Source organism: Parasteatoda tepidariorum, chromosome 5, assembly GCF_043381705.1.
Source record: "Parasteatoda tepidariorum isolate YZ-2023 chromosome 5, CAS_Ptep_4.0, whole genome shotgun sequence".
Taxonomy (NCBI): domain Eukaryota; kingdom Metazoa; phylum Arthropoda; class Arachnida; order Araneae; family Theridiidae; genus Parasteatoda; species Parasteatoda tepidariorum.
In genome coordinates, this window is record NC_092208.1 from 65,968,723 (window position 1) to 65,982,956 (window position 14,234).

Sequence of the window (14,234 nt, forward strand, 5' to 3'; positions counted from 1 at the left end):
AATTTCCCTTTAACCCTAGATAACTAAACTTGAATCAGAGTAAATATCTGTTACTAATCATTTGACTAACAAACTGTTAATTAAAAACAAGTATGGTATTTTTATACTTTCTTTAATCATTTCAAACGAATTAGTCTAACTTAAAAAAGCATTATATTTCAAAACTAAAAATATGGTTAAAAAAATATCGTTTGCCTTCTTGGCGGATATTAAAAGCGTGTTCTCCACAAATAGCCTTAATGTAGCTGCTTACGCATTTTGTCATTCTGCGGACAAAAAATACAAATTCTGCTTTTGTTCGCCGCACTCTTTGTTGTGTCTTCGATGGGCTTTTCAATATTAAAATTATCTTCAATTTTTATTTTGATGGACTGTTAGACGACCAAACTATCGACTGTCAGACGACGATTACGGCAAACAAGTAACATGAGTACAGACGTGACTCCTTCGGATTATTTCACGCTACTGTGAGCGAGATAGTGTGAGTGAAACGGGAATATCTCGAATTCGTAAACTGACAGGGGACGGCAGTCTGTTAGACGAATGTTTAATTATCTTGTGTTAAATTTATTGAAATCTATTTAAAAACACACATTTAATTGTTATTATTTATAAAAAACTTAAAACTGACATTTAACCATAGCAAAAATGATTGAAATCAGAGTTACTACTTATAAAAGTTAAAAGAGATGTCATTTGTTTATTTAGCTGAGTACTATATAACAAGTTCTATAGTAAGTACTATATATAGTGCTATTAAATTTTAAATTCTACGTTTATTAAAATTTTACCAATCACAACAAGTCGCCTTATTTACATTCTTTATTTTTTGTACGTTTTCTCGGTCTCTTCTAATTTATTTTTGCGTTAGACATAGTTTCTTGCACCGTTGGAATTTCAACTTTAAATCTGCGTTATGATTAGTTTTTACTCTTTTGATGCAAATTTGTCACATCCGGTGGTGTTATCTAATCTCAAATTTTTTCAACTCACTTCACAAATCAATTAACTAAAACGGTTAAAACACAAAATTTGAATTCTGAACTGTTTTTTTAAACCTATTGTCTTTTTTAAAGAATGAAAAGGTTAATAACCGCTCATAAAACCGCATAGTTAAGTATTCAATTTTAAGTATATTTACATTTGATTACAAAATCACTTAAGAAAAAGAGTTGGTTTCTTAGCTATATTAGACCACCAAAAAAGTACTGTGATATCAATGCTTCTTCGTGTAAATGCTTTGTAAGTTTATGGTAAATTGAAAAATTAAAAACAAACATTTCTCTGTTCGGAACTGTTAATTGCTTTGAGTATTTCTTTTCAGGTCCACTTTAAAAGTCTGAATATTCTCAACGGGTCGTTGATAAAGGTTCACAGCTATCATCATCCAAACAAACAGAAGTGCCGAGCATCGCGAAACTAAAGATAGCCATCTCTAAATGAACCACGCGAGAAAGAGACGATTAAATTTGTTCGCAGCTTGAAATTCTAGCTGCTTGCTACAAGCAATTAAGATCACTCAATTTTTTTCGTTCTTTCTTTTTTTTTTTTTGACGTGAAAGTAAATACGAACTAGGAATTGGAGTGTGGTCCACTGTCAATTGTGATGAGAAATATTTCACTGTCTGTCAGTTTTTATTGAAGTATGGTAACCTTATCCGGAAACTCATCGCAGACAGTTCAGCTGGTTTCGATTTCGTTGTCTAGGTGTTTGTAACTTATTAATTTGCATTACTCATTCAAATGCTATGTAAATGCAATGTAATGGAAATTTTAAAGTTAAATTAACCCATTCTGTTTTAAGATGCTCAAAATATGGTATTAATATTTTAAAAGACTGATTTATAATTTACCTAAATGATAAATGATTTTAAAACGAAGCCCCTAATATATTTTTCAAGTGACAGTAAATACGGATTTCAAATTGGATCGTAGTGCACTGTCAATAATGCTAATACAGACGCTGACACAAATTATAAGATTATAATGGGAATTTTAAATCAAATATACAATGGAAATTATCAAATTATAATGGAAATTTTAAAGTTAAATTAACCTATTATGCTTTAAGATGCTCAAATGAAGAAATTAAAATTTCAGGAGGCTGATTTATAATTAACCTAAATGACAAAAATTTTTAAAACGTTCATGTTATATTTTTTATGTGAAAATAAATGCAAATTTGTTATTTGAAATTGGATAGTAGAGCTATGTTAATTGTAAGGAGAAATATTTTTATGTCTGCCAATTTTTTTTAATTGATATAATGTAATTATATACGAAAACTTGTCGCAGACATTTCGGTTGCTCCGATTTCGTTGTCTTGATGTTTGTATCCGATTAATTTTTATCATTCATTCAAACGCTGACTGCAATTATAAGATTAATATTATAGAGTTTAATTAACTTATTATCATTTATGTTACTCAAAATAAGGTATTGTTTTAAAATTAACTTAAGGAAATCTTAAAAAAAATAGTAACTGTTTAAAATGTTTCAATTTTGAACGAAATAAATATATTTATTTCGTTCAAAGTATATAAACGAAATAAATAAATATATTTATTTCGTTCATATTTATTTAAAGTATACTTTGTGGAAGATAGTACTTCGTTAATTCTCTCTTTTAAAAGTGCCTTTTAAAAACTTCTTGAGGTTAAATATTTAAAAAAATGTTTACAAGTTTAAGTTTTCACTCCTCATTGGATTTCATTTTCTCTTTTGTCTCATTAAAATGCCTAAAATTTTAAGAAAAATAATTATTTAACACCATAAGAGTTTAGTTAGAGAAGAAATTTTGTTTGTGAAGACTTTAAATTCAGAAAGAATACTTCTTTTATGGGAATCGGGATTGTTTTAATTGTACCTTAGAATTTTGTTTGTTTTGTAAATATAATCTATACATAGAATCGTCTTATTTTGATAGTTTCTTTCAAATATAATATAATCGTCTTTTCTCAGAAGCAAATGTTTTATTGCTCGTTTAAATCGAATTATGATTAGAATTTGTGGTTTTTCCAAAATCAACAAAATATCAATGAGAATTAATTCTCTTATCTGTATTCATCATTACAATATAACCGGATGTTAGTATCAAACCTCGAAAGTATAATAAATATTTTTAATGGAAATTTAATAATTTGCAGAATTCGAAACGAAACAACATTCGCATGAATACCTCATTTGTTTGAGTAGCCTTTTTGTTTCGAGATTAGAATATCAATTTTACAATTCTTCTCTACAATAGGCAATAGTTTATTTCTGAATTATTACACGAACGTATTTCCTAGAAAGTAATCTAAAAATCGTGAATATTTAATGTTGATAAATTTTAAAATTGCTTATGCGTAGGATGTCATTTTATTAAGGTACAATGGAGATGTTTCATAAAAATGAATAGCTTTTAGGATAAAATAAAGAGTTTTATAGATATCGTAAGACATTATTTAAATGAATAAATAAATTTTAAAAGTGATTCCGTGATTTCTCAAATTATTGAGGCCGCTTACTGCAATGATAAATTTGAAAGGCAACTTTATTGTGAAATTTTCGAAAAATTATTTTATATTTTCATTCAATTTGAGAGTGAGGATGCATAAAAATATATTCCTTAATTCTTCTTGTTTAAATTTATGAGTAGCGCTTTTTGCTTTTCATGGGCGAACTTGATTACAGCGACCACGGAATCTTCTTCTATATTCGACTGATTTAAACGAAATTTTAACGTTTATATTACTAAAGTATTTTGTGCTGCACTTCAGATTCTGAAATATATGTTTTTATATAAGTTAAAAGGTAAAATAAGGCTTTTGAGGAAATTTTCAAAAGTCTCTTGTCCTTGAATATTTGGAATTCTACTTTTTTCTTTTTTAATAATTTTAAACACGAGTACATGACATTTTAAGTATATGACATTGATTGCAAATGAATATTTTTTAATTATAAATTTATTTAAATTTAAAAATACATTATTTCCATACGTTACAAATTACTCTACGATGTTATTGCTGCTTATATAACCATACACATAAAAAAAAACAAGATATGAATGTCAAAATCCTTAACGGATACTGACAGTAATCTTAGCACATGATAAAAGCATGTCAAAAAGTTTCAAATTTCCTAGGCGTCATACTATAAATGTTAAAATTAGTGCATAGCGACATCGGAAATTTAATATTGCGATAAATAGAAAAAAAATCGCCGATATTTTACGATATATTTTCAATCTAACTTATTTACGGTTTTTCTGTACTAATCACTATTATCATTATCCAAGTTAAATTTATAAACATTTACCAGTAATACATATTCGATTATTATGATTATCGAAAATATTCGAGATATTATCGTAATTGATAATTATCGATATCAATAATATTTGCTAGCTAATAGTATTAGGTATTTATTGTTGTCGATGATAGTATTATTGTTGATAAGTATAATATATACGATATTACAAAATGGTGTTCGCGATGTATACTGGATATTCTTTTAAGAATATCGTGATCACGATGTTAAAGAATATTGATATTTTAGGGTACGTATTCCAGTTCTAACTATTCAGGCGATAGTAAATTTTTGTAGTCACTAAATATTTATTAATATAAAATTAAAAACATAATTATATAATTCCCATTATTCTTTAGTGTTGCTATTTTTACATCTTTACGTAGTTTTAAACAGCGCAAAACATAACACAATATGTTTGACATTTTTTTTAAAAGAAAAATGTTGTTATAACAGCATGGGATATACAAGTGTTCGCTATATTTCGTGAAAATACTTTAAAAAATGTCGTTAACACGATGTTTAAAAAAATATAGATTTTTCAATCGATGTTAGTCTATTTGTAGTTACTTCTCAGTACAGGCGCTTGTGAATTTTTGTGAGTTATAAATATTTGCTAATTTAAAAGACACGACATGTTTGACATAATTGATAAAAGAAAAGAGTTCTATTTATGACAGCATGTGACATACACGTGTTCATAATATGTCGTGAACATACTTTTAAAAATATCGTTAACACGATGTTTAAATAATACAGATATTTCCCTCTATGTAGGTCATATCTCAGTCTAGTCATATCTCAGTATAGCCGTTAGGGAATTTTCTTACGTTAAAAATATCTATTAATTTACTAATTTAAAATTTAAAAAAAAATTCTGTAGAATTTAAATTATTCTTCAGTGATGCTACTTTCTGTAAAGCCATAAACAGCTCAAAATATAACACGATATATTTGTCATAATTGTTAAAAGAAAAAGGGTTGCTATTTGATGACAGCATGTGACATACACACGTCACCTGCTATATATTTTTTTGTCCCCCTCTGTTCTATAGTTCACTCCGACAGCATTATCCAGAGGGGAAAAAAAGATTCATTCAACATTACCACCTTCAATCATTCTTGGAAGTCATCCAGAACAACAAAAAAAAAAGTATCAAAGCTTCCATCTTCATTGCAGAGAAGGGAAAAAAAAATCTCTGTGTCACGTTAATCTACGACTTCCTGAGGCCAAATATAACGCCAAGACACCTGATGGATACTGACTCATCGATCTTTTTAGTGTAATATAAAAATCGCTGGGTGGAAAAATACTCTTTAAGTTCTTCAAATGAGCCGATGTTCTATAAATTAAAAACACTCGTTTGTCGAATTGTCTACGCTTTAATCTCGTCTGTTTTCTTAGCAAATGGAACAGTTGACACAATCTTGGTGAAATAATGATGTGTTGAGGAAAAAGGAAGTAAAATGATATTTTTAAATTGCAGTTTGGATTTGTAAGACTTTTAGGATGTCGCGTGAGAAACTTAATCAAATTTAATGCACTCGACGAGTATTTTGTATATGTCAAGAATTTGTAAACACTGAACGCGCTCGGTGGATTATAAGCCTGGCAACTGCTTCGAAGCTACCGCGGCAAAGGTCTCTAGTTGTACTATTAATAAAAGGTTATTAATGACCCAGTGTTTCAAATTTGGGTGATTTTATTGTATTTTAAAACCGGCGTTCAACAGTCAATGTTCAACTCCGTAACAACTTCACGCTCTTTACATCTTGTAATAGTGAACCCAACCCAGAAGATTAGGACACTCCTGGATCAGGCAATGAGGCTAACTACCCTTCGTGGAGGACTCTTTTCAATTGTATTAACTTGCATTTTCGTTACATAGAAGATAAAACCACGTAAACCTCTTACGGTTAGTCCGACGGCTAAGAAAGGGCAATTTACTATGGAAATTCATAAAGATTTATAAAACAAGAGGAAACTAGTATTTCGCCAGGAAAAGGTGTCTTTAGTCTGTTAGTTTTATCGCAAATTCTGAGAATTAGAGAATATTACGATAGTAGAAATTTTTTGTCAAGTATCTAGTTTTGTTAAATAGCTACATGAGCTTATAGTTTGTCTTTACATGAAAATGCGGTAGCGCTGTTGCAAAATTTCTCCATCACCAATAGTCAAAAGGTCAATAGGCTACTTATTTAGTGAGAAATATCACTGATATTTCAGTGATATTTCTCATTAAATAAGTAGCATTTGCGTGGTAGGCTCGACTATATTAATAACAAGATTATTCGACTTCCTAAGAGATGTACCGGGTTCGAATCCCAGCGATGTCTGGCCGATACGAATTCCACACCCGGCTCGCACTGACCACAGTGCTGAAGTAAAATATCCTCAGTGGTAGACTGATCATGGGTTAGAGTCCCCTTCTCGTCAGGCTAACCGCGGGGAGTCTTCTTGGTTTTTCTTTCCGTGTAACGCAAATGTGGGTTAGTTCCATAAAAAAAGTCCTACACGAAGGCAATTTTTCCCAATACTTGATCTAGGAGCTCCCTTGTCTTCTGGATTGGGCTCAAAATCACAAGTTGAACATTGGTAGTCGTAAACCCAAAATTGGGTCGGCTATTCAGCTACTGTTATAGAATAAAATACAATTATACTACTATCATTTGATATCCCCACTATATTAATTTTGTTCTTCTAATTTATTCATTAAAATTGTTTATTATTTAAAATAGTATTTTTTACATTTACAGCCTTCTTTATTGTTACCTCACCACAATATCGTGATTTAGCATAAATGCCTTGTTGTAACAGACAATAAAAGGCATAAATAATTTCAATTATAACTTTTCAATATTAGTTTAACTTACATTATTTACCGAATTGCCATTATAATGAATTAGTTATTTTAATTTTATCGAGAAATTTTTAATTTGCGTTCTTTTATCCTGACAGTTGTTATTTTGTTTAACCCATGGGCCGCCAAACTTTTTTGATCATAGACCCCTTTGTAATTTTTCGAAATCTCCATCGACCCCCATAAAACTAATTTTCTGTTAATTAAAATAAAACTCTATTAGATACTGTGTTTTTACATTTATTTTATAATTTTAAGCATTTTTTAGAGTAATAGTACATTGTGTAACATTAGTTTTATGAAAAATATATTAATGTTGAAATTTAAATACCTTAATATTTATTTAATAATAAGTAACTATAAATAAGTAGAAATAATAAGTAAAGTAACTACAGATTTATTGCTTCTTAATCAATGAGATGGGTGTGCCCTGTGTTTTATTGCAAGGCTCGCTATATTGGGCTCAAAATTGGTCAATTTTAATCTTAAATCCCCTCGAAACTCCACATTTAATTTATAACTGTACGTAGTTAAGATTGAATTTACCGATTTACCCCTCCGATTCAGATCGACCCCCATTCAACCCCCTGGCTCAGGTCGACCCCCGCTTTTGTTAAATAGACCCCAGGGGGTCTATATAGACCACTTTGGCCTCTGGTTTAACCCTTTTCTTCTTGCTCCCTTCAAAATAGTTGGTTGATATTTCGCCCTCTATTTATTTCTCGTGTCCGTGATATTTCCGGGCTAGAGTGTTCAAATGTAACGTACCAAAAAGAGTTAAAAAATCTACTCCCTATGCCCGGAATCATGTTAATTTGATTCTTTAGTTATATGTTAATGGCTGCTTTAATAATATCCTATATTAGTGATAATAACCACCTGTACTGACTACGAAAATAAATAATCATTACTGACTGCGAGAAGCTTATCACTATTACTAGTGCTAATCCATGGAAAAGAATAAAACCTTCAAAAAATAATATTATTAAGTATGTAAAATTCAAAATAAGCGGTCAAAATGTATAATTACTTCGTGTTTTAATTGTTGGAATTATATTTGATAATACACACATAATAAGCTTATTTTTCTACCATCTGTTATATTTTGTTTTCATATTTAAAATCAACTATGTTTTGCTTTTCTTAAAGTGGGTTTAAATAATTGAAGTAACTTTAAGGATGATTTATCCTATTAAATTTGATTTCATTAATTGAAACGAATTTATTTATACTAAATTAGAATTATAAATTAAAGCGGCTTGGTATTAAAAAAGATTTAACCAATTAAATTGGCTTTATTTACATTAAAGTGGATTGGACCAATTAAAGTGGCTTTATTTAGAGTGGTTTTAACCAATTAAAGTGAATTATAATTATGCATTAAAAGGACTTCAGTTTTATTAAAGTGATTTTTAAAAAAAAATTAAGGTGGATTCATTCAGTTCAAAGGTGAATTATTAAATATATTTTTGACACTGGAATGTAGCGTTGTGCTTATCTAGAATTTTGTTTTGATTTTCATAAATTAAGAAACTTATGTTTGATTGTTAATTAATTAATCAACGAATATTTGAAAAGATATTGGTTTTAAATTTATATTTTCATTTTTTCAGATGAAGATGTATTGGATCTTTGGAAACTTACTCTTTTATATCTTTTTGTGGACTTTTAAAATTACGGCAGCGTATGAGGAATTTTGCGAAGAATTTTTTCCTGAAATGATGTGTACTTGTGATGTAGATTATTTGCACACAAAAATGATGTGTTTTGTACAATCTGACATGGATGAAGATAATAAACTTTGGCGAGAAATGAGCTCTGTTGAAAATGTAGTAGTTTTAAAACTGAATGCAAATTTGCGAGTTATCAGGTTTACTAAAATTCCATCCGATAGTTTGAGACGGATGGCTTTTTTGGAACACTTGGAAATACAGCAAGCCAATTTGACCGAGCTGAAATCGTATGCAATATCGGACTTGAAAATTCTTCGCGTTCTGAAATTGGAAAACTGTGAAATTTCTGAATTGCAATCAAATGCCATCACAAATTTACCACGCCTAAAAAAATTATCACTTAGTGATAATCTAATCGAAGAAATCAACGCGGATGCATTAACTAGTCTTTTGGAACTTGAGAATCTTTTTCTGGAACGGAATCGCATTTCTCGAATTGGAACTTGCGCATTTTGCGATCTTCAGAACTTGAGGGAATTAAATTTGTTCGAGAACGAAATCGAAGATCTCACCGAGTACATGTTCCGTGGAATCCGTCTTCTGACTCGTTTGGATCTGTCAAATAATAAGATACGGATTTTGAATGACAAGATTTTTCACGCATTGCCAAAACTGGACGATTTAGACTTGCATAGTAATGCGATTTACCACATCGGGCCACGAGCTTTTCAAGGATTAGAAAAATTGCGTAGTCTTAATTTGAAGATGAACAAAATCAAAATGCTTCCGGACGCCGTCTTTAAGTCATTACCAAGCTTGAGATCTGTTGATTTGGATAAGAATGAATTGATTACCCTTCAGGAGGAAGTTTTGAAGAACATGGATAAAGTCAAAGATCCTCATTTTTATTTCCATGTATCGAGTAAGTGTTGTTTCTTTTATTTGTTAACTTGTTACTGTCAATGATAGTTTTATACACGTAAGCTAAGTGATCTACTACTTAAGAGTTTGACGTAAAATTTGCTCCCAATCTTCCCCAAAACTGTTGTAGATATAATCAAGATAAACGATAAGAACATCAGTTTCAAATGAAGATATCTACATAAATACATGTCAGATCGAAAATATGAACAGACGTGTTTGTTATTTTTTTGGGGAAAAACGTATCGAATAATAGAAAACCTGACACCCAGCCTCCAAACTTGGCCGCACCACCTGAGATCTCATCTGACCTGAAACGGGGGGGGGGGGGNAAGGGAGAGGGGGGGGGGGCGTTTGGTGATATTAGACAGGATTTTTCTTTTAAATTTGAAATATACAAATTTGTACTTTTCTATTTGTACGTATCTACATGCATTTCTCCAGATATGTCTATTTAAAGAAGCATCTTACACTCCTATTTCACTTTGTGATTACAGCGAACTAAAATGCTAAAACTTGTAGGGGAAATCGGGATATTTTTCTGGAAAATCCAAATCTGCAATAAAAAAAGGGATTCATGTTTAGGATTATGAAGTTTCTCCTTTCTCACCACTAGACAAAGAGATTGGGGAGGGGTCGAGTTTATCATTGAATTTTTTGAAAACATTTCAGTCGTTTATTACCATTTTTTTTTATCAAAGCGTATTTCTACAGACCATGCTTTTGCCATCCCCCCCTATATTTTAATTACATGGCCAGTCCATCTTTGAGAAAAAAATAAAAACACTATAACTAACGGAGGGAAAAAATGCTTCGCATACTTTAAATTAGCTAACCCTTCTCAGTTTTATCACGTATGAACTTTTGAAATTTTATTTAATAAAGATATCGTGACTTATCTTACTCCTAAGTTATATGGAGTTAATTCCTTAAAGAAAAAACTTACAAGTTTATCTGGCATCTGACGAAATCCATGCGGCTCTTATCGAGAACGGATTTTATAACTCCCACAGGATGCATCAATTAAGATAAAGAGATGGAAGTCGTAGATCTTACATAGATGGTTAGACATTCTACAAATGATATAGTATGTTATTTGAATGCTATATTTCATAATTTTTTTTCTACTTTTTAAATAAGAGTGTATCTTGTAGGTCTCAAGAAAATGATCAATGCATCTATCTCAAATTTATTTATTATATCTTCCATCTAATTGAAGTTTAATAAATTTAATATGGTTGATGGTTTTTGATCAAAATGTTTTGGAATATTTACGTAATTGGCTATAAATTAGTGCAGTGAGAAAAAAAAATTAATCGAAAAATTAAAAGAAAAATATATAAAGGAAGACAAGCCAGAATTAAGATTATGTTTTAACTTTAAAATATTTATGCAGCATGTTAGGTCAACAGATGCTTTGAATTTGTTAGGTCAAAGAATGCTTTGCTTGCAGAAAGCATTTCTAATCATAAGAAAGTACTGGTTTATCAAGATATTTTGAAAACGCTGAATAGTCGGTTTTTTTCCGGGAAGCCTTTTTTTTCAATAAAAATAGTCCATATTTATATTATTCCATGGTGTCGTATTTTTTTAGTATATTTTTCATTTCTAAATGTTAATATATAGTTTTTTTTTAAGAAAAGAAACAAAAATTTTATTTTGCTAAAATAAAAAAGTTAAAAACCAAAGAAGTAATATAACGGCTCTTGGTTTTTTTCCTATTGAGTATAGTTGACACAAAATGTTTAATAATTTTCTATTCTGAAATTCATTTTACTTTTATCTAAATAATTTATTTAATAAAACCGTTAATAGAATTTTAATAAAGAAAAATACTTCTTAGAAAAATATTTCCAATGTTTATTTAAATCATTAATAAAATCTTTAATATATATTTTAAAACATTCTAAATTAAATAATTCTCTTATTTAGAAATATAATTAAAAAAAAAACAACATCTACCTTCCTTTTTAATTCTGTAAAAGTTTGATGGAAGATATTTTCGAAATCTAAAAATGTGATAAATAAAAATGCTAACCTGTTATTATGTCAAAAAGACACAAAACAATAATTAAAGGCTACACAAACTTAATCGATAATTCTTTGAATTAATTCTTGTTCTCATCGCAATGTCAGCCCATTGATGGCAACCTCATAGATGTAAAGATTGTCTTTACCTTGAAGGCATCTATAAATGATGAGCATAATCCGGTTTTGATGATAGATATTGATGATTTAAAGACATAATCAGCAATCTGAAGCTCCACGATTTGCAATCGATACGTTTAATATATTAATTTTGTCGCTTGTATCATTTTTTCGAAAGAGGTTGTTACTTTTTTAGACATGACTCCAATCCCATTCTGGAAAGTGCCATAATTTATGACTGTATTGTTTCGCGTTTTGTCACACTTTTTAAGTCATTGACTTGTTTTAATCGGAGTGTTATTTTTTTAAATTTTATTTATTAGAGGAAATTTTTATTTATTGGAGGAAATTTTCATCTGAATTATTTTTACTATTTTTAATAAAATTTGATTTTTAAAATATATTGTGAAAAAAATTTAAAGTATTTATCTATTTAACCAAAAAATAAAATAAAATTAGTTTCTTGTTAATCTGAACATAATTTATCCTAAATCATGGGTCCTCTAAAATTCTCAGAAGATGTAATTTTGACAAGAAAAACAGGTTTTTAAATAAAACAGTATGATTCTTGTACTGAATCAGATTATTTATGGAATAGAATGCAGGTAGTTGGACCTTATAATGAAATTTTCGATGACTCTTTTGTATGGATTTGGCTGAACTTCGGTTAAACAGGGGTCAATTTTTTCCTCTAAGGCGTGTGTAATTGGGGCTTGTTTTTATAATTCTGATATACATTTTTTGAAACTCAAGGAAGAAAATTATATTGTATTAATTCGCATAGTATAGGTAATCAGTTCTGATCACCATAAAAGGAAACAAATGGTCAGAAAAGAAGACTGATCTGTAATTCACCAATTAAAAACTTCATTTCTTCGTGCAAAAATTCCATTTTCAATAACCCTGAATCATCCTCCCTGTCCTTTCCTCTTATTTCATAACAGAAATGGCGCAAAATTTAAATCTTAAGTGAATTTTTTTGAAGAACCTTCTACGTTTTCAGAAGAACTGTTGGATTTCTTAGGGTAAAGTAGTTTTCGGTTTTTAGTTCTAGCTTGTGAGGAATTTTGAATTCTCACCATAAGCCATTTCATTATTAGCATTTTTCCGAGTTGTGATTAAAGTATTAAATTATTATACTATCTAAATTGAATCAAAATAGTTTGAATTACAACCTCTAAATATTTTCAACTATCTGATTTAAATATCTATTTAAAGACATGTAATTATCAAGTAAATCATATTGATAATAATTTTTAAGTTAAATTCGACGAAATAGTCTTTTAAAAGCAAAATATAATTGAAATAGCTGATACGAAACCATTCGCTATCGCTATAATAAATATAAATTTTAATGCTCGTTTGCTGTATGTCCATAAAAATAGCTTGCGTGTTTATATATTTTAATTTTTACATTACATTGTTAGAAATTTTGGTTGAACCATAATATCGTCTAAATATTCCGCAACCTTAATATGATGCTAAATTGAACCATATTATTGCATTTCTTAACTTTGATTACGCGATTCTAAGGGTCTTACACTATATTAAGGTTACAGTATATTGTATTTAGCATAATCATCGCTATTATGGCATCGGTAAAAGCATCGCTATTATGGCTCTAAAGTGAACTTTTATTTTTCTTTTAATATTTTTTTTCATGGTAGCGCCGATTTTCTGTGAACTTCTTCTTTCATTGTAGCTTCAAGACTCATTTGCTAAGATTTTTTTGAGAGAAACTGTTGATTAGAGGTTTGTTAGTGACAGATTAATTAGACATATTAAATAAATATTCTGTTATCTAAACTTGATTGATAAAATCTAAATGATGTTATCAAGCTTTTGTGAACATAACCAGTTCATTTCTATAATTGGCTTCACCTGGGAGGTCTGAACTTTTCGAACTGAGTTATTTTTAAATTCGTTCTCGTCAACCCTACTAGACATTTTAAGTGTGACAAACGCAGTTAGATCAACATTCTTCTCAAACTTTCTCGACTTTTTATTCTTCCCGCTTCTAATTTNAAAAATGCATATAACATTCAAATTTGAAGCAATAAAATAATAATCTTTGCAACCGTACATTTATCGACGAAATAAAATTGGACGGTGATACCCGACATTCATGGGAGCGGGGCTCACATGAATCTTCTCTACAGGCTCACATGCGGGGCTCCAATTTTTTTGTAAATTTGTAATTACTCGAACAATTTTTCACATATAAAATTCTTTCTTCGTGCAAATTAAACTTAAGACTACATACTTTAATGCTGTATGTAAAGAAAAAATTATTTTTTTAGTATTAAAATGAAGTTTAATCGAAACATTCAACCAATTTTTC

The 14,234-nt window shown here is 29.5% G+C and overlaps 1 protein-coding gene and 1 long non-coding RNA gene across 5 annotated transcripts in view; one reads left to right on the forward strand and one right to left on the reverse strand.

Moving 5' to 3' along the window:
• The window catches only part of LOC107447262 (uncharacterized), a 163,909-nt gene that overhangs the window by 46,561 nt on the left and 103,114 nt on the right, over positions 1-14,234 (reverse strand). The gene's annotated exons all lie outside the window — the stretch shown is intronic.
• LOC107441035 (phospholipase A2 inhibitor beta) overlaps positions 1-14,234 on the forward strand; it is a 45,763-nt gene that overhangs the window by 8,296 nt on the left and 23,233 nt on the right. The window contains exon 2 of the mRNA XM_043050255.2: positions 8,765-9,746. Coding sequence (XP_042906189.1) covers positions 8,765-9,746 — 982 coding nt within the window. The remainder of the gene's footprint in view (positions 1-8,764; positions 9,747-14,234) is intronic.